The following is an 18,545-nucleotide window of genomic DNA, read 5'->3' as shown; positions in this document are numbered from 1 at the left end:
GACTTAGGATCCTCCAGGACATCTTTAAACGTTCCAACATCCGAATTATAGGGGTGCCAGAAGGAGAAGAACAACAGCAAGAAATTGAAAACTCATTTGAACAAATAATGAAGGAGAACGTCCCTAATCTGGCAAAGGAAATAGACTTCCAGGAAGTCCAGGAAGCTCAGAGAGTCCCAAAGAAGCTGGACCCAAGGAGGAACACACCAAGGCACATCATCATTACACTACCCAAGATTAAAGAGAAGGAGAGAATCTTATTACCAGAGAAAAGGACACAGTTACTTACAAAGGGGTTCCCATAAGACTGTCAGCTGATTTCTCAAAAGAGACCTTACAGGCAAGAAGGGGCTGGAAAGAAGTATTCCAAGTCATGGAAGTCAAGGACCTACATCCAAGATTACTGTATCCAGCAAAGCTATCATTTAGAATGGAAGGGCAGATAAAGTGCTTCTCAGATAAGGTCAAGTTAAAGGAGTTCATCATCACCAAGCCCTTATTTTATGAAATGTTAAAGGGATTTATCTAAGAAAGAGAAGATCAAAAATATGAACAGTAAAAATGACAGCAAACTCACAGTTATTAACAACCACACCTAAAACAAAAACAAAAGCAAAGTAAGCAAACAGCTAGAACAGGAACAGAACCACAGAAATGGAGATCACATGAAGGGTTATCATCAGGGAGTGGGAGGGGAAGAGAGGGGGAAAGGTACAGAGAATAAGTAGCATAAATAGTAGGTAGAAAATAGACAGGGAGAGGGTAAGAAGAGTATAGAAATAGAGTGTAGAAGCCAAAGAACTTATATGTGTGACCAATGGACATGAATTGTAGGGGGGGAATGTGGGAAGGAGGGGTTGTGCAGGATGGAGTGGAGTGAAGGGGGGGAAATGGGACAACTAAGTGTTTTGAACTGTGTTTTTTATTAAAAAATAAATATATTGTTTTACATTTTAATTATATTTTTTACTTTTATTTTTTTTTAAGATTTTATTTTTTTATTTTTTAGAGAGGGGGAGGGAAGGAGAAAGAGAGGTAGAGAAACATCAAGGTGTGGTTGCTTCTTGTGTGCCCTCTACTGGAGACCTGGCCTGCAACCCAGGCATGTGCCGTGACTGGTAATCAAACCAGCAACCCCCAGCTTCGTTGGCTGGCGCTCAGTCCTCTGAACCACACCAGCCATGGCTATATTTTTTACTTTCAGAAGCTGTAGTTTTTTCTTCAAGTCTACCTGATCATTTTGTGATCTTTTGTTCCTTTGTTATATTTTCAGTATCATCCTTTTATTTCTATGATCATTAATGTATTTTATAGTCTGTATCTGATTATTCCAGTATCTGAGGTCTTTGTAGTGTGTAAGTTGAATTATGCTTCCTGATATTTGGTAAGCTTTTTTTCTTGGTGTTTTATTTCTTACATGTTTTGTGAATTTTTTTAAAAGCCATGGGCTCATATTAATTGGAACATTGGAACTCTCAGAAGTTTGGTAAGTTAAGGTGTGTTTTTCTAGGGAGTATTTTTACTTGTGTTTTATGGGTTTTTTAAGCACTGGCACACCAAGAAAAGGGTTTTTTGTCTGTTTGTTTGTTTCCTTGTTTTTTTGCCTCCCAGGTAAATAGATTCTCTAAACCCATCTGAAAGCCCTTCCTGGTCATACATTATCTGGAGAGACTTTTCTTCCTTTACATTTATTTTTTTAAGGATTTTATTTATTTATTTTTAGAGAGTGGGGAAGGAAGGACAAAGAGATGAAGGGAAACATCAGTGTGTGAGAGATACACTGATTGGGTTGCCTCCTGCATGCCCCCAACTGGAGACCTGGCCCACAATCCAGGCCCATGACTGGGAATCAAACTGGCGACCTTTTAGTTCACAGGCTGACGCTCAATCCACTAAGCTGCACCAGCCAGGGCCTTCCCTAACATTTAAATCCAAGCCTGAAACTTGCAAGTTTCCTGTTTCTTTGCATATGGTGGCCTTTCCTGGTTTTCCCTTTTACTGGTCATGTGACACTTTGGGGTTCCCTTCTTTTTTTTTTTTTGTGGGTAATCTCCAGTATGTTTCCTTGTACTGCATTGTCTCCAGTTTTCATCACTTGTTCTTATCCACAGACACCTTCAAAGTCAAAGTTGGCTGTGTTATGTATTAGCAGGTACCAGAGGCACCTACCTTTAGGACTCACTTCTCTCTGGATTTGACCATTACTTTACTTCTCTAACCTTAGGTTATTTTATTTTCCTACCACTTCCAGCATACATTGAAAAGGCTTTCTTAACCTTTTATCCAACATTCTTAAGGATTTTGTCCTGAGAGGCTTTTCAGGATATCTCTTCTGCCAGTTGCCCTAATATTTATCAAATGTAATTTTTAATGTTTCTTTTATAGGATTCAGTTTAGCTGCATTTAAAAGAAACAAGCGGAAACTAGAGCTGGCAGAAAGGGTGGAAACAGATTTCATTCAACTAAAGAAAAGAAGACAATCAAGTGAAAAGGTCAGGAGGTATTTGAAATATTAATCATTAATGTGTCATAATGATATTTTAAGTTTGCACTTAGATATACAAGCTTTAAAATAGTATAATCCAGTAGAAATATAATGCATGCCCCCTACATACTTTTAAGTTTTCCAGTAATTACATTTAAAAAGTAAAGAGAAATAGGTGAAATTAATTTTAATAATTTATTTAAACCAGTGAATCCAAAATATTACTTAAAAATATAACCAATGGAAAAATAACTAGTTAGCTATTAAACTTTCTTTTTTGTATTGTCTTTTAATCCAGTGTATTTTACTCTTCTAGCACATCTTAATAACGACACTGAATTTTCTTTGGAGATAATTTGGTCTGTATTTGTATTGCATAAAAATAACAGTTGAAAAAGTAGTTTGAAAAGTAGTTTACATAACAAGTTATTCCAATAATTGAATATGTTCTAAAATTCAAATTAATTAAAATGTAATAAAATTAAAAATTCAGTATCTCATTTGCCCTCACCACATTTCAAGTGTTCAGTAGCTACATGTGGTTGGTGGCTAAATGACCCAGGTCTTGCAGCTTTAGGTAGTGACTCTTAACATGGCTAGAGTATGTTATAAGGAAATGTATACATTGCATCTGTTGTACTTTTTAAATATATTCTAATTACATGTCTCTGTTTCTCATCTTTATTCATTTTTGTTTGCATTTCACGCATTAGTGTGTCATCATGACTCCATTTGTGGCATTTCTTAGGTATTTAGGGGATAGAAAGAAGTTGAAAAGCACAAAATTCTTGCTCAGTCTTAGGCTGGTGGGTTCATTAGTACACAGTTCATGATGGTTGTCTCACATCACTGTCATTTGATGTGTTTTGCCATCTTATTGATATTGGTTCATGCCTTCTATCATAGTTTTGTATGGTTTACTTATATATAAATGCTTAATAAGTCATTTTTCATAGTAACACATATTTTTCCATTGTGTTGCCACATTGGAAAATTAATAAAAAATTTGGTCCAAATTCTTAATTTTTCTGCCAGAGAAAAGTAGGAATTTAGGAGGAAAATGAACATTTTAATTAGTAGGTCTTGGTGAGAGTGGATAATAGTGTGGTTCTGTTTCTGGCTTTTTGTATCCTGTGTGATGTCTGAGAAAATTTAGGACTTTTGTTCTTTTAAAACCCTATGATAAAGTTTGCATATGGTGAGCAATTTAATCATTTCTATAAATGCATACACCCATGTAACAGATGTGCCTATTAAGGTATAGAACATTCTGGTTCCTTTGTACTTTTTCCCAGCCAATCATAACCTCCTTACTTCTATTCTTGCCTCCCCCTTCAATCCATACTCCACATAGCAGCCCAAAAGAACTTTGGAAAATGTGAATGAGATAGCATCACATCTCTGCTTTTAACTGCTTGACGGCTATCTGTTATGATGTGATACAGAGCAACTCAGAGATGGAAAGAAGTGTCAAAGAAAGAGTCCTTCAGATAGAATGATTGATAGAGACCTCTCTGAGGGCATATAACATTTGAGGTGACATCTGAAAAAGAAGTAGTGAGTTTATGCAGAGTCAGTGGAATAGTGTTCTAGGCAGAATGAATAGGGATTTGGCATAGTAAAGGAATGAGGAAGAAGGTCAGTGTGCCTAAAGAATAGTGGGCAAGGGGAGAATAATATGAGATGAAGCTGGAGAGGTACGTAGGTGATAGCTCCTTTAAGACCTGGTAGATCATGGCAAGGTAGATATCAGCTAGGAGATAATGACAACTTGGACTGTAGGTGATGAAGGTGGAGATGGAGAGAGATGAATGTATCTTGGAGACATTTTGAGAGTTCCTGAAAAGACAGGAATTAGTGATGCTTTAGATGTTAGTAAGGAAGAGAGGAATTAAAGCTTTTAGGTTTAATAATTGACCGTTACCATTTAGTGGTGTGAGGAGGGCTGGAGAAGGTATGGCTTCATGATGATAGAGGTGGGAAGTGGAAAATCAAGAACTTTCTTAGCCTATATCCCTTTAATGTACTTGGAATACCAGTACTTTCCATTTTCACCATAAAATATGTTACCTGATGTTAACAGTATCCTCAATAAACCATCGTTCAGCATGCTGTGTTCATTTACTCCCTTTAGTTGAATTTTATGCCACCTAACACCTCATTATGCTATTTTATCATTATAATTACATAATTCATTAAGTGTCATATACTCTAATGAATATTGAGTTTAAAATAGTTATCTATTTAAAAACTAAGAGAGCTGTTTGTTGAAGACTAGTTTATAAAAGTAGAGTTGGATTATAAAAAAAATTGCTATAGAATTAAGTATCAGCAAGCCAGGGGTAAAAGACTGAAAAAAGTCTTAACAATGTAGAGGCATTCTGCATTCAGAGTACCTGTTAGTGTATTTATGTGTTTGTTCTTTGTTAGATAAAATGAAACTTGAAATCATGGGAAATTCAGTGTGTTGTAGATTATACAACAAAGATGATATGGAACATTTTTTTGTGGGCCCACATTCAAAGGAAAGGCTTTGGTCTCATAAGAAAAGGTTGGCTAACAAACAAACCTTTGTGTTTTAAATAAAAGAAAATGTTTAAGGTATATGTCTTTTTTTTTGATTCCCAGAGAATTTTCAACTTTTGAAAATTTCAACCAACCACTCATCATATTTATTAAAGAGGACTTCCCATAAGAAGCTTGATATGACAAAAGGAAAGATTAACTGAAGTTTTTTACCTGGGTCTGAAGCTAATGAGTCAGGAGGGAGATTCATATTTGGAAATTATTGACATCAAAAGCAATAAATAAATGTGGCTGGATGAGCTCACTTAGTGAGAGTAGATGGAGGTCTGAAAACTAAACCTTTGGCCAGTTCAACAGGTTGAAGTTGGGAGGGGAGACCAGCAAAGGAAAAAGAAGAGACAGCCAGTGAGGCAGTGGTACAAGCAGGAGAATAGAATGTCTACTAGGAAGCCAAGAAGGGAGTGTTTCAGTCAGTCATCATCATCAGTTCAAGTGCTGCTGAGAAAACAGTAAAAGGACAGAGAACTGGCTGTTGAATTTAGCACCTGGATACTGTGGACTTGGATAAAGACAGTTTCTCTGACACAGTGGATTAGAGACTAGTAGGTTGATGAGGAAGAACAAGGGTAGAGATGATACTTTTGAGACATTTTTGACATGGAGTGGTGAGAGAGAGAGAGAGAGGGAGAGGGAGAGGGAGAGGAGTCAAGATACCAGACTATTGTCAATTAAGTCTATGAATTCAGTGAGTAATTTAACATGTAAAGTTTCATTTTCTTATTTTTGAATGCAAATAGTGATATTCCACTCTCTAGTAGGGCTGTTGAAAAGAACAAAAGTGATAATGAATGTTTAAGGGCTTAGTGGCTGTCATTGACTTAGACACCATAGTCTTTGCTTTTGTAGCCTGCATTTTTAAAGTCACTCAGCCTAAAAGAAAGGAAATTGCTGCCTAGTGATTTACCCTGGATGGAATCTTGTAATGGAGAAAGGGAAGGTGGCAACAGAAGTAGGGAGAGGTAGGTGGAAAGTTGAATTCAGGCATGATTCAAGTGGAATATTTTAGATATCTTAAGTGAAAGAAAAATATTTTTAATATTCAGAATATATGATCTGTAATGTGTACAAAACTATGTGTGTGACACTGGCCTACAAAAATGAATAGGATCCACCATCTGCCTTTAGGGAATGATGCTAGTCAGAGGCTTTGTTTTGTAGGTATATATATAACCCTGATAGGCCTTGAAGTAAAGATAATAAAACATGCTCCCAGAAGAAAAAGATGACCAGATAATGAACCAATTGGGCAGAAAATTATACTTTTTAAGAGGAAGTGTAGTAATTTTTAGAAATATGACAGTAAAGGACAAACAGCTATTTTCTAAATCAACCTGTATTTAGCTTATTTCTCCCTGTCCTGTCTGTGAGGTTTCAGCATAGTTTTGGCAGCATTGACCAAGGCCTGGTGCTACTCTTTGTTGTGGCTACATAAAAGAAGCTGTGAGTTGGTTATGTAAATAAAATAAAAAGAATACAGAATTTGGTAACTTTCTTAATGTTCACATTTTTTGTTAGTTGAAGGAGATAAATATTGTCTTGAAAGGAGGAAAGGGTAGAATAAGTCAATGCTTTAAAGCTTGAAAATAAAGTAAATAAATTCAGAAATTTTTGTTGCATTGATATTTTTTGTTTTTCTTTGAAAAAGTAATTGTATGACATAATAGTAGCAGTAGAAATCAAAATTATGCAAGAAAAATATTTAATCAGCTTGCTAACTTAATAGATTAGAGTGCTTTTGTTTTTCTTAGTCTTAGACCTTGACATTTGACTTAGTTTAAAATAAGAATGGTTAATCCAGCTCTGGCTGGTGTGGCTCAGTTGGTAGGAACTTCCATCACAGGTTCCATTCCCGGTAAGGATGCATGCCTAGGTTGCAGGTTCACTCTTGGTTGGGGTGCATACGAAAGGCAACAGATCGATGTTTCTTTATCACATTGATATTTCTCTCCCTCTTCTAAAATTCTAAGTGGCACATATATATTCAAGGAGAGAGTGGAAGATGGGAGTGGTGAGATTAATGCCAGATATATCTGTCACTTTTTATCTAGATTGCAAGTCTTCCAGAATTTCCCTCAAGAGGCTTCTTAGTTATTTTGGGGGTGGGGGAGGATAGTGGAGCAGGGGCACGATTTCGTCATGTGTCAGATCGGTATTCCTGGCTGCAAGAGAGCCTAGGAAATTGAGTGGGTTGTTTTAAGTACTGTATCTTGTAGGTCATGACTTGCTGTTGGATACGTTATCTTCCTGAACAAAATAGTGATTTTATTGTCAAAGGAGGAGGCAAGAGGTTATTAGGAATGTAATTTGTAGTGTGTAGCATAAGTGGAGAAAATTCTTTTTCATCTCCTTCTCCACAATTAACATGTTTCTTGTTACTAACTACAAAACCAATATTAGGTTAAATAGTTAATCTACACATAAATCAAATAAAAACACATTTTGTCTTGACTTTTAGACTATATGGATTTTAAGATATAATATTAAAAAACGAGTGTACATTTCTAGTAATTGTCTATTCTTAGTAATTGGCATCTCTGTTTCATCCGTGCTTATTTTTTGTGACTTAGAGGGAAGGAAGACATGATAGAAAAGCGAAAGATTACTATTTAACTGTAGTATTGTGTGATAAAAAACAGTAGCTATTCCTCTTCATTCCACTCCCCTCTCTAGATTGACTGATGCCTTGTGTAGTAATGTTGGACCATAAAAGTCCAACTTTTTGTTGGACTTTTTTTTGTTGGACTTGTCTGACTGGACAAGCTGCAGCTGTGAAAAGGGGTGTAAATGCAAAAAAAACCAAAAAACAAAAAACGCTTGTTCCATGACTTTTATTTTGTCAGAACATTATAAACTCTTACTGTTGGGTATAAATGCATAGAGAAACTAAAAAAGTAAATAAAACGAATACTTATTTAGTAAACTAATTTAAAACATGAGAAGCATTAAGAACTAAAGTGTTTTATTTCTGTGTAAAAACTTACCAAGAGTAATTTGAACAATGCTTGCTTTCTTGTCACATAACCTATGATATGGAGTGAGCATTTTTCTATGTCATGGTGAATTCTTAAACTCCTTTTTAATTTTGAATCAGCTTTCAACATTTTATCCTTTCCTCTGTCCATGTTGTAAAATATCTTCCACAGTTTCCTTAATGTCAAGTTTTTTTCCAGTTTTTTTGGTCACAACTACATTTCTTGTTTATGTTCATATGTTTGTCTTCACTAAGCTCCTTTGACTGTTAGTCTAGATTCTCTTAAATGGTAGCAGTGTTGAACAATCCCATGGTCAACCATTTCTTCTGTAACTTCATATATTTCTTATTAAATTTCATTTCCAGTGTTACCACTTTTTATTCTTTCCTTCATTTTCATCTTTGTTGGCCAGTTCCCTCTTTCGATGATTACTTTTCATAAACTGTCACGTGGATTGATCATTGGGAGACAAGGAGGAAGCAAGCACAGCTTCTTGCTTTACTGTCTGTGCACAGTGACCCATCACTGACAGACTTTGAAAGAAATGACATGATTTGTCACTGATCATGATGAATAGTGATCTGTGAACGGAAGAGCTAGCAGCAAAGTTTGTACTTTATGCAATTACTCATAGTATATCATGGTAACTGAAATGTGAACCGTGTTATTGAGTGACTGCCATTCTTTAACTAAACCGTGGAAACTACAATTCATGTAGATTGGGATTAGGCAAAGTGAGGACTGTGTTTCTGTAAAGTAAGCAAAACTATTTGACCTGTGGTTTCCTTCGGCTTGAGTTTTGCTTATCAAGTATTCATTGCACAGTTCTGCATGCCCCTCTGTTTTTGCAATTCCTACAGATTGGCCTCTGGATCTCCCCTGGCTGTATTGCCATGGGCTCTTGTTGTTGGAACATTTATCAGTAATTTTTGTGGTATATGTGATAAGGTAATGACATGTTTTACATTTATTTATTTTTGTGTTGTTTTGATACAGAAATAAAATCTTTATCATATTTGAATTGGAATGAAGTAGTTAACTCATTGGCCAATTGCTGTTCTTGGCTTATGCCACAGGACTGACTGAGTTGCTCCAGAGAGGAGATGCTCACATTGGGAAAACAAACAGACTCAATTCACACTGTAATCTAGATTTCATAAATATCAGTTTCAAACAGCTAGCCCTGGATATTACCGGAGGGACTCTTTTATTCTTAGAGTATTAAAAGAGGTTGGGGGTATTGTTTGATCTCAACATTTTTGATGTTCAAGCCTTTTTTTCCCTCTTCATTTTTCACAAGCATATTGTTGAAATAGTTTCCATGTCTTTTTCTTTAATAACAGATTTTAAAGTTGAATGTACATAGTATTCTTTGCCTCCTCCCACCACTTTTATGAAGTAATTTAAGTTTTCAATTAATTTCATTGGTTTTTAGGTAAAGCCATTCTTGCATAGGGTGGTGAAATAAAGGATAATCAGATCTTTACCGTTTTGTGAATATCTTTCATTCAATTCCTAATGAACAAGTTTAGAAAATTTTGCAGTGTTTATACAGTGTTGTGTGTTCAAAACCACTCTAAAGAGATGCTACAACTTTTAATTTTGTGTTCCTTAGCCACCATATAGGGACATCAAATTGGCCACATGTTTCATAAAGGAAATGTTGGGCCTTGCTTTGTGTGCTTCATATAAATATATTCTATTCTTTTGAAGTATATTGTGGGTAACATTTTTTCCTTTTATCCACCATCTTGAAATTATTATGTAAACGCTTAACTGTATCATACTAAATCACTGTATTTTTTGGGTGAGAGGTGGGTTAAGATCAAAGAAAATAAATGCACAGAAAAACAACATGTTTTCCTCAGATTTTTCTATTTGTACTTGTGTACATCTCTATGCATTATGTGTGCAGGGAAAGAAGTAATTAGTCTTTTATAGAAATTTACTTAGTCTGGGGTTTTGTCCTGTTTCTCAAGAAGATGGTTAATATGTAGGTGTATGAGTAAATGGGAGTATTTTCTTCAACATCTCTTTTACAAAAAGAAATATATTTTATATATCTGTTTTTAAATACAACTGAACATTCATACTGTAAAGTGATATCTTCTGTATGAAATGATTTCTTTGAATTGTGAATATTTTAAAAATACATTTGCCTCACCTAAGAGTACCTTGATTACTGAATAAGCCTATAGAATTTACATGTACATAACTAGGTAGGTTAATGACTTAAATAAATGTATTACTAGATTACCACCATCTCATTCATTTAGATAGGTTATGGAGTCTGAAGATCAGCATTCGTGTGCGGTATAACTTGGTGGGAATTTTAAAAAATGTCTTTGGTTTGTAGTAAGTACTTCATGTAAACTTACCAATTGTCAAAATCCAGAAATTTCAACCCTTGATAGTTAAACCCTCTCTCACCTTTTTAGGAAAAGTATCTAAGGTTTCATACAAAGATTTAATAGCTAGTAAGTTGGGTTTCTTCCCAAGTCTTCCTTAAACTCATACTAAGCTGTGCCATCCATACACACACACATGTGTGTGTATAATAAACACACACTGAATCTAAAGTTGTGTGATAAGATGGAAGCAAGATTGAGCAGTTAATAAGTATTAACTGCTCTTTTATTTTGTAATGAAAGTAACCTGTTATAAGTTGACATCAGATATTGTCAGTCTTACAAATTGTTTCTCAATTTTTAGTATTGAAAAGGTCTATAGAGCTTCCTTTAAATTTTAGAGTTTAACAGAATCAATGGAGGGAAAAAAGAACATTTTTCAATGATCATTATAATAGTCCCAGATAATCTTGTGTATAGTGTAGAAATCACTGTATTGTAGGTTTTCTAACAGGAAATACCTCTAGTGAATGGAATTCAATTGGGATTACAAATAGAAGCCTTTCCACCTGGGAATTGGCTCAGATCATGATGTTAAGAGCATCAGATTCTAAATCAGAAGTTTTAAATACCTTCTCATGGAGTGTTAACATGCATTAATGACCTGAGTCGACCCATCACATAGTGTTGCTGACACTTAGAAGTAATAAGACCAGTGGAATAAACCAATACATGAAAAGACAAATGTGTGTGTATATATACACACAGCACACACATGCAAAGATCAATAACAAGGATATTTTATGACCAGAAGAACTGATACTTCATCAGGTTGAAGGAAAACTGAGTCTTTAAAGGCTTGATCGGGCCACTTATGCTCTAATCAGCTTAAATTTTGAAGAAATAGTTACATGCCAGTAACTATTTTCGAATTTAAGACCTGAGGCTAGGACTACTTAAGTAGTGGAGGGAATAGTACAGGCTGAGAGATGGGATATAGTGGACTAGGACTTCTAGTCTAGGCCTGCCATTGACTACCTCAGAAACTTTGGACCAACATGGAAGCTGTCTAGACTTTACTTTCCTCAGCAGTAAAGTCAGCGCACTGGACCAGATAATTACCATGGTTCTTTCCAGTTTGATAATTCTCTAATATATTATAATTGGCAATGTGGAGTTTATTCAAACGTTCTTTATCCTCTGATTAAGAGATTGTTTATTCTAGTGTATCCTAAACCTGCCTGACCATTAGATTCACCTTTGGAGTTTTACAACTACAGGTTCTTAGTCTCTACTCTCCATATACTGCATCAGAATCTGCAGGGATGGGTAAGATATTGGGCCAGCATTTGAGAATCATTGCCTTGTTCTGCCTATATGTCACAATGGGCTTAGAAAAGCACCCTCCTAATAATCATTGTTTAAATGAACACAGACCATTCTAGAGGAGTTGGGAATTACATGATCACATTCAGTTAATAATGTTATATTCACTTTCACTCAATTAGCTGTCCTCCGAGTAAACTGGGACTCTTCTCCTTGCTCTGGAGCACAGGTGGCAAACACAAGGCCTGAGGGCCGAGTCCAGCCCTCTACCTTGTTTTATCCAGCCTGGCACCTTGTTTCTACCCGGTGGCAGTGCCATGCTCCTTACCCCTAATTAAGGAGTAGTTACATTTATACAGTCCTAAAATTACATTCGGCCCTTTGAAGGCAACCGTGTGACCCCTGGTGAAAATGAGTTTGACACCCCTGCTTGTCTCCAGGTCATTGTCCTTGTCCACAGGAACCCAACACATAGCACCCATTTATTGAAACTTTCTCTGGGCCTGCCTAGGTTCTTGACTTTATACAGGAAAGATTTTATAACACAAGTCCAGGTGATTTTTGAGAGTATGTTTATTAAAGCTGGGGACAGTAAAACAAGGAAGGGTTTAGGATAGAGGAAGCAACTGGAGAGCCTAAGTGGGGCAGCTTTGGCTCTCTGGAAGTGTTAATGGCAGGGCTACTTTAGTTCACTGTGAAGTCAGAGGAAAGTGGGTCTTGGAAACATGTTCAGGGGGTTAGCCTGGGATGAGTTGCTTCTGCCCAAGGCTCTCCTGGTCACTATCCTTATGGGGTCCCTTAGAATTTAGGAGATGCATGCCTGTTGGGAAAGAAGATTGGCTAGGGGAAGGGAAAGGTGAGGGCGTGCTCCTGGGAGGGAGAGTGTGCATGGGAACTTCAGTTTGAGGGTTTTTAAAGGCTGGGAGTGTAGAGGAGGTATTAGGGGAGGATCTCAATGGAATATTCATTAGCTTTATGTGCCAAAATGAGATTTATTCCTTTAATTTCATCTGTCCTTAGGTGTGGTTGGCAAATGACACTGATTGGATTTCCTTTATCTCCTCGAGTAGGGTGAATTTAGCTGTTTACCCTCTGGTTGGAGAGAAGTGCAAACCAAGTGTCCTTGGTTTAGGGAAGATAGGACTTACTAGAAGCCTGCAAACTGCATGGTATCTAGATTAACCAGATGGTTGCAAACTGTTTAACTATGTTTCCCTATTCTGCTTGTCCTGGTTTACTAGCCTGTCTGGATTTGATGTCCTTCTCTTTTACTAGAGTGCAGGTTCCAGGAGGACAGGGTTTATATGTCTTTTAGTCACCATGGTTTCTCAGCTTGGTGTATACTAAGTGCTCAGTAAACATTTGTTTAATGAATACATGTACTGTTATTACTATTTTTGTTTGTTTCTCTTTGGTATATTTACTAACATCAAGACCATACCTTTTCACCTGTGATGGTTATATGGTGGTTGTATATTCAAAACTGGCTTCTCTGTCTGCTTCTAACATTGCTGTTTCTCTTTAATCCTGTGTATTATCTTAAGATACATTTCCTTAAAAATACCTGCATTGGTCATGTTGTCCTGGAATAAACTTCAATAGAATTTTTATTGTCTGTAGATTAAAACTTGAACTTTAAAAAAAAAGATTTCAAAAATTTATTTATTTTTAGAGGGAAGGGAGGGAGAATGAGAGGGAGAGAAACATCAATCTGTTGCTCCTCTCATGTGCCCCATCCGGGGACCAGGCCACAACCTAGGCATGTGCCCTGACCAGGAATCAAACTGGCAGCCTTTTGCTCTGTGGGACGATGCTCAACCAACTGAGCCATGCTGGTCAGGGCATAAAACCTAAACGTGTTAGCCTAGCTTCATGAATCCTCTTCTAACCTGGAACCAAACTACTTTTCCATTATTTCTTTTTTGGACTAACCTTTTTCTCTTGCTGAGTACATTTTTCTATTGATTTTCCATGAATTTGCTGAAAATTCTCACTTTTAAGTTTTTGCTCATGTTTCTTTCCCTTCATAGAATAAATAATAACAACAAAATACTAGGCACTCGTTCTGACTACTGAAATTCTAATCCAAGTCTTTTTTAAGGACCAGCTCAAATGCCACCCAGATCAGAACATATTTGTCTCTTCTACTTAGTACATGTAATGGACGTTCAATTCAGTAAGAGCATGTTGAATTACCTATTTTATATGTTTGCCATTTTGAGATTACTGTGTGTGGTTATTTTATCATATTTCTGTGTGCTCATGAAGGCATAAACAGTTAAAAAAATTTTTTTTATCCTTAGTACGGTGGCTAGAAAAGGGCCTTCATTCAGTAAACATTACTAACTTAAATATACGAGTATACAATTGATGATTTTAATATTAATTTTGAGAGAGAAACATATGTTATTTTTTAAATTTTAAATCTTGTGGTCTTTCAAGGTAAGTTGGAATCTATTATTTAAGTGCTTCAAGCATATGTTAGTCCAAAACTATGCTTCACTTTTAACAATAAACTTGTATCTGAGGATATAATGAGAGAGTTGGTTTATCTGACATACTACTATTGTCTCACTTCTTCAGTGTTTTAGAGATCTAAAGAGACTATTTATATAAGTAAATGAGGGAAATGATTGTCAGGAAATATCTTAGAAACAGCCACAAATCTCATCTGACCATTCCAAAGAGGTGAGTCAGGAAGTCCCCACAAGGGGGCGTGCCCATCTAGAGAAACTTGACCATGTCTCTTTCCTGTTACTGCAGGTAAAGTGGCTGTTTTACAAAGATACTTTCAGATCATGTCTTATATTCTAGGAAAAAGAATGGATCATCACCATAACAAGAATTTCTGCCCGTTTTCTAACACCTGTTTATTGTGGCTGTGTGATTTTCCAAGGAGGGATAGGGGACAGAATGGAAATGGAGATTGCCTTGTAAACTAAGACAAGTTTATGAAGCTTGAGATTATGCTTTCTTTTCTTTTCTTTTTTTTCCCTGGTTGAGAGCATTTTCATTTCACAGGCATTGTCATCTCTTCTGTGGTCATTTTGGGTCATTTGCCCAATGAATAGGCACTGCCTCATTTTCGTTGCTCCATGACCTGTATAGTCTGAGGTTATGAGGAAGTCACCTTGAGGAGTGCACAGGCTGTGAGTGATGTTACTACCAGAGGTCACGGCCTCATGGGATCTTTGTTCCATTTTTTTTCCGGTGCCTATTTTATCTTTGATGTGAACATTATCATCAGCAAACATTTACTAAATGCTTATTATGTACAGGTTTTTAATTAGGTTTTAGGAAGTAAACAGAGCATCTAGCATCTAGGCCTTGATCATTATATTTGGTCCAGGGGAATTAAATAACAAAGGGAAATAATACCATTTGGTATGTGCTAAAAGAATGAAACCACCAATGAGAGCTACAGAAATTACTGTATTTTGCCATGTATAATGCACACTTTTTGCTCAGATTTTTGTTGGAAAAATAAGGATGTGCATTATACATGGGTAGTACTAATTCTATTTCTATATAAATGTTTTTAATTCTTTTTTTATGCTTATGTGTTAAAAGTGTAACTCCAGAAAGCAATAACAATATCCATATGCAAAATAATACCTGGAATTTGATCATCGGTTTTGTTTCTAAATATAAATAAATAAATAATTGAATTAAAAAATTAAAATGAAAAAATTTTTTCCTGAAAGTTTGGGCCAAAAACATGGGTGTGCATTACACATGGCAAAATATGGCAACAGGTTGGAGAAATCACTTTAAGCTCACTAAGTTTTTCATGGTAGGCTTTATGTAAGAGGTGGAATTTAAGCCGAGTCTTGAATAAAGGTAGGAGTTAGGTATCTAAGTGGAGAGAAAGCAGAAGTAACTGCTAGGTTTAGAAATCCATGAATGGATGAATTTGGTTGCATTATATAGAGTTTCTGCAGGATGATGGTGTCAAACTCAAATGCTTATGGGGGCCAGACAGGTGCCCTGCATGTGTGAGCCAATCTGGAAAGGTGGAGCTGCTGGCGATACCTGTTCCATTTTAAGGTATTGAAAAAAAAAAGTGTAACACCAAAAATATGTTGCTGGTCAAGCCAAACTCTGGTTTTGGCAGCTCGTTATCTTTGTGAAGATATGACAGTTGATAAAATTCAACTGTGCACAGAATTTAGCAAACTAAAATAGGCTACAGAGGAATTAGGTCCATAGTCAGATGGATATAGATCACAGAGTTACTGATCAGGGATATGAAGCTGTTGTCTGGGGTGGCTAAATGTTTGTCTACTTTCATTCATGCTATCTATACTTAGGAGCAAATAAGAATATTTTGAAGTATATATGAATGGGGCCTATCCTGATGGCTAGTTGCATTAAACATAGGCTTTTGAAAGCTGGGAGTCTCTGAAAACATTATTGAAGTTAATTTAAATGGCATTAGAACTTCTAGAATATAGTTCTATTATAATTAATTTAGATTGCATCTTATGTCCTAGAATATACTTAGCTCCTCCTCTGCTGTTCTTTGTAATTTTTGATATATGACTACTTTCAAGTAAGATCTTAAGCAATTGAGGAATAAAAGGAGAAAAAATATATACTGATATTTTTTTTGCTTTTTTAATATGCTTATGTCTAGTAGTTTTGTATTTATGGCTTTGAAATAACTTCTGTTTTTGTGAGTATTATACTTAATTATATAGTCAAACATATTTCTATACTTTAAAATCACATCAAAAAGTAACTTATTACTGTGTTATTAAAATCTATGTCAAATATTGTTCTTCAATCTGGAGAGGATCGAATTTAAATCCAGGTGAAATGACCCATTTCAATTGTCATGGTGTTTCACTGGCAGGAATAGACTCCAGATTGTCCCAGTTACTTTTTAGTCCTTTATCTGTTATTCCCCACTGCTTTAAGACTCAGTTCAAAGGCCAGTGGAGCTCTGGTATTTAAAAGAAAAAGTGTAATTTTATCCAGAGAAGGTAAATGTATGCCCTGAAATGAAAGAAAGACCAGAGGTCCAGACCACGACCAGGTGTTCCTGAAAAGAGCCAAATTGGACAACTAAATTGAAAAAGGTTGCCTGCTTTTATTAAAGAGACTTTATTGCTGTCTATTTAATTAGTAAGGTCTTAGCTCATGTATGTATGTGTTTTTTAATCTGCCTAGGTAATGAAGTTCATAGCCTATTAGCAAGTATGTTGGTAGCATGTTGTGCTATCTCTGTCATTAAAGTACTATGATATATGTACCTATATCAAGTGAAATTGCCAAATTATCTTGATTTTCTCCTTCTCCCTTGAACACGTTTCCCAGACAGTGATGACTGAGTTTAGGATAGTGAAGGATGATGACCAGCTCTTGAGTAGAAAAGGCAAAGTTAAACCTAAAGCATAGTATGGGTACTGAATTGATGCCCTTGCTGGTATGGTTCAGTGGACTGAGTGCTAACCTGCAAACCAAAGGGCCATTGGTTCAATTCCCAGTCAGGGCATGTGCCTGGGTTGCAGGCCAGGTCCCCAGTAGGGCGCATGCAACTATACATTGATGGTTCTCTCCCTCCCTTTCCTTCTCTAAAAATCAGTAAAATCTTAAAAAAAGAAAACTGAATTGGTCACTCAAAAATGAGAATGTGATCTGGTGCCAGATGGCCTAAGAGGATAGGAGAATGTTAAAGAAGTGTTAGCAAAAGAAATATTGAATGGAGGACTGTGTGACCAATATCAAGGCAAACTTTCTTTATAGGTAAAGTGAGAGGTTGGGTAATTAAAGCCTTAGAAGTTTGTTTTCAACAGTAGACCAAAGGGCATGCAAAACTTCTTGAAATAAAGATTACTTCCATATTGTGAGAAATTAATATGGATTTTAGTTTGGTTATTATGGGGAAAAGCCAAAGATTTCACAGCAGTTGTTTAAGGACATACTTTTGGGAAAGAATGTATTTAGGAGTGATGTGCAAAAGCATTATGTTAGGGAAGATATAAATATGAAATAAAGAGAAATGTGAGGTAATAGGGAAACTGCATTAGGTAGACTGAGACTGGATCATTCATATAAACTGAAAAAAAATTGAACAAGAGAGTCTCACAGGGCATGAAGTTTGATTGAAGTAGTTCAATTAAAAAACATTTATGACACTTTGTTAGTTGCTCCTTACAGGTAGATGAGGGACAACACAAGCTGCAAAAGATCCCAGAACAAGCCAGAGTATGGAGTCTTTCTAGAGAGGAGAGAACTGCACAAGGGTCTCTTATGTGGTTGGGAAGCCAGCCATTCAGAAAACTTTTCTGGAATTTAGGCCATAGGACTTGAAGAAGGGCATTGTTTTGTTGTGGGGCAGTAGTGTGGAGAGCCACATTTGCACTGGACAAAATGAGAATGAGGCAGGAATGCCAGTTTCTATTACTCCAGAGTCAAGGCTCATGTTGGAAGAGAAGGCAGGAGGGCTGAGGCTTTGCTGAGATTTAGGTGGAAATTATTGCCTATCAGATTTAATTCTTTAGTTCATTCAACAAGTAGTTTTTTTACAGAACCAATTTTGCCTTTTTCTGATCTATTATTTATTTCCTTTTCCTTGATTTTTCATTGTTTCTTTGTTTTCTCCTTTCTGTTTTCATTTTTCTTGTTCTTCTTTAGTAGGACACTTAGCCTATTAATTTTTGTTCTTTTCTAATATCAACATTCTGGGTATAAAATTTCCAGTAAGTACCACTTTTGCTATATCCCACCAGTTTAGAAATATAATGTTTTTATTATCATTCATTACGTATTTTTATTTCTATTTAGATTTTTTGTTTGATCCATAAGTTATTTAGAAGTTTTTTT

At 36.0% G+C, this 18,545-nt stretch overlaps 1 protein-coding gene across 5 annotated transcripts in view; it reads left to right on the top strand.

Annotated features, from left to right (window-relative positions):
- Positions 1-18,545, top strand: part of TASP1 (taspase 1) — a 288,218-nt gene that overhangs the window by 106,500 nt on the left and 163,173 nt on the right. For all 5 annotated transcript variants that reach the window (XR_006655296.3, XM_045194733.3, XM_045194732.3 and 2 more), the window contains one exon: positions 2,386-2,492. Coding sequence is in view for 4 of the 5 variants with exons in the window: in XM_045194733.3 (XP_045050668.2) it covers positions 2,386-2,492 (107 nt within the window). In the remaining variant the exon portion in view is untranslated. The remainder of the gene's footprint in view (positions 1-2,385; positions 2,493-18,545) is intronic.

This window comes from Desmodus rotundus, chromosome 6, assembly GCF_022682495.2.
Source record: "Desmodus rotundus isolate HL8 chromosome 6, HLdesRot8A.1, whole genome shotgun sequence".
Classification (NCBI taxonomy): Eukaryota; Metazoa; Chordata; class Mammalia; order Chiroptera; family Phyllostomidae; genus Desmodus; species Desmodus rotundus.
Note: the sequence above shows the minus strand (reverse complement) of the source record. Positions and strands in the feature narration are given on the sequence as shown.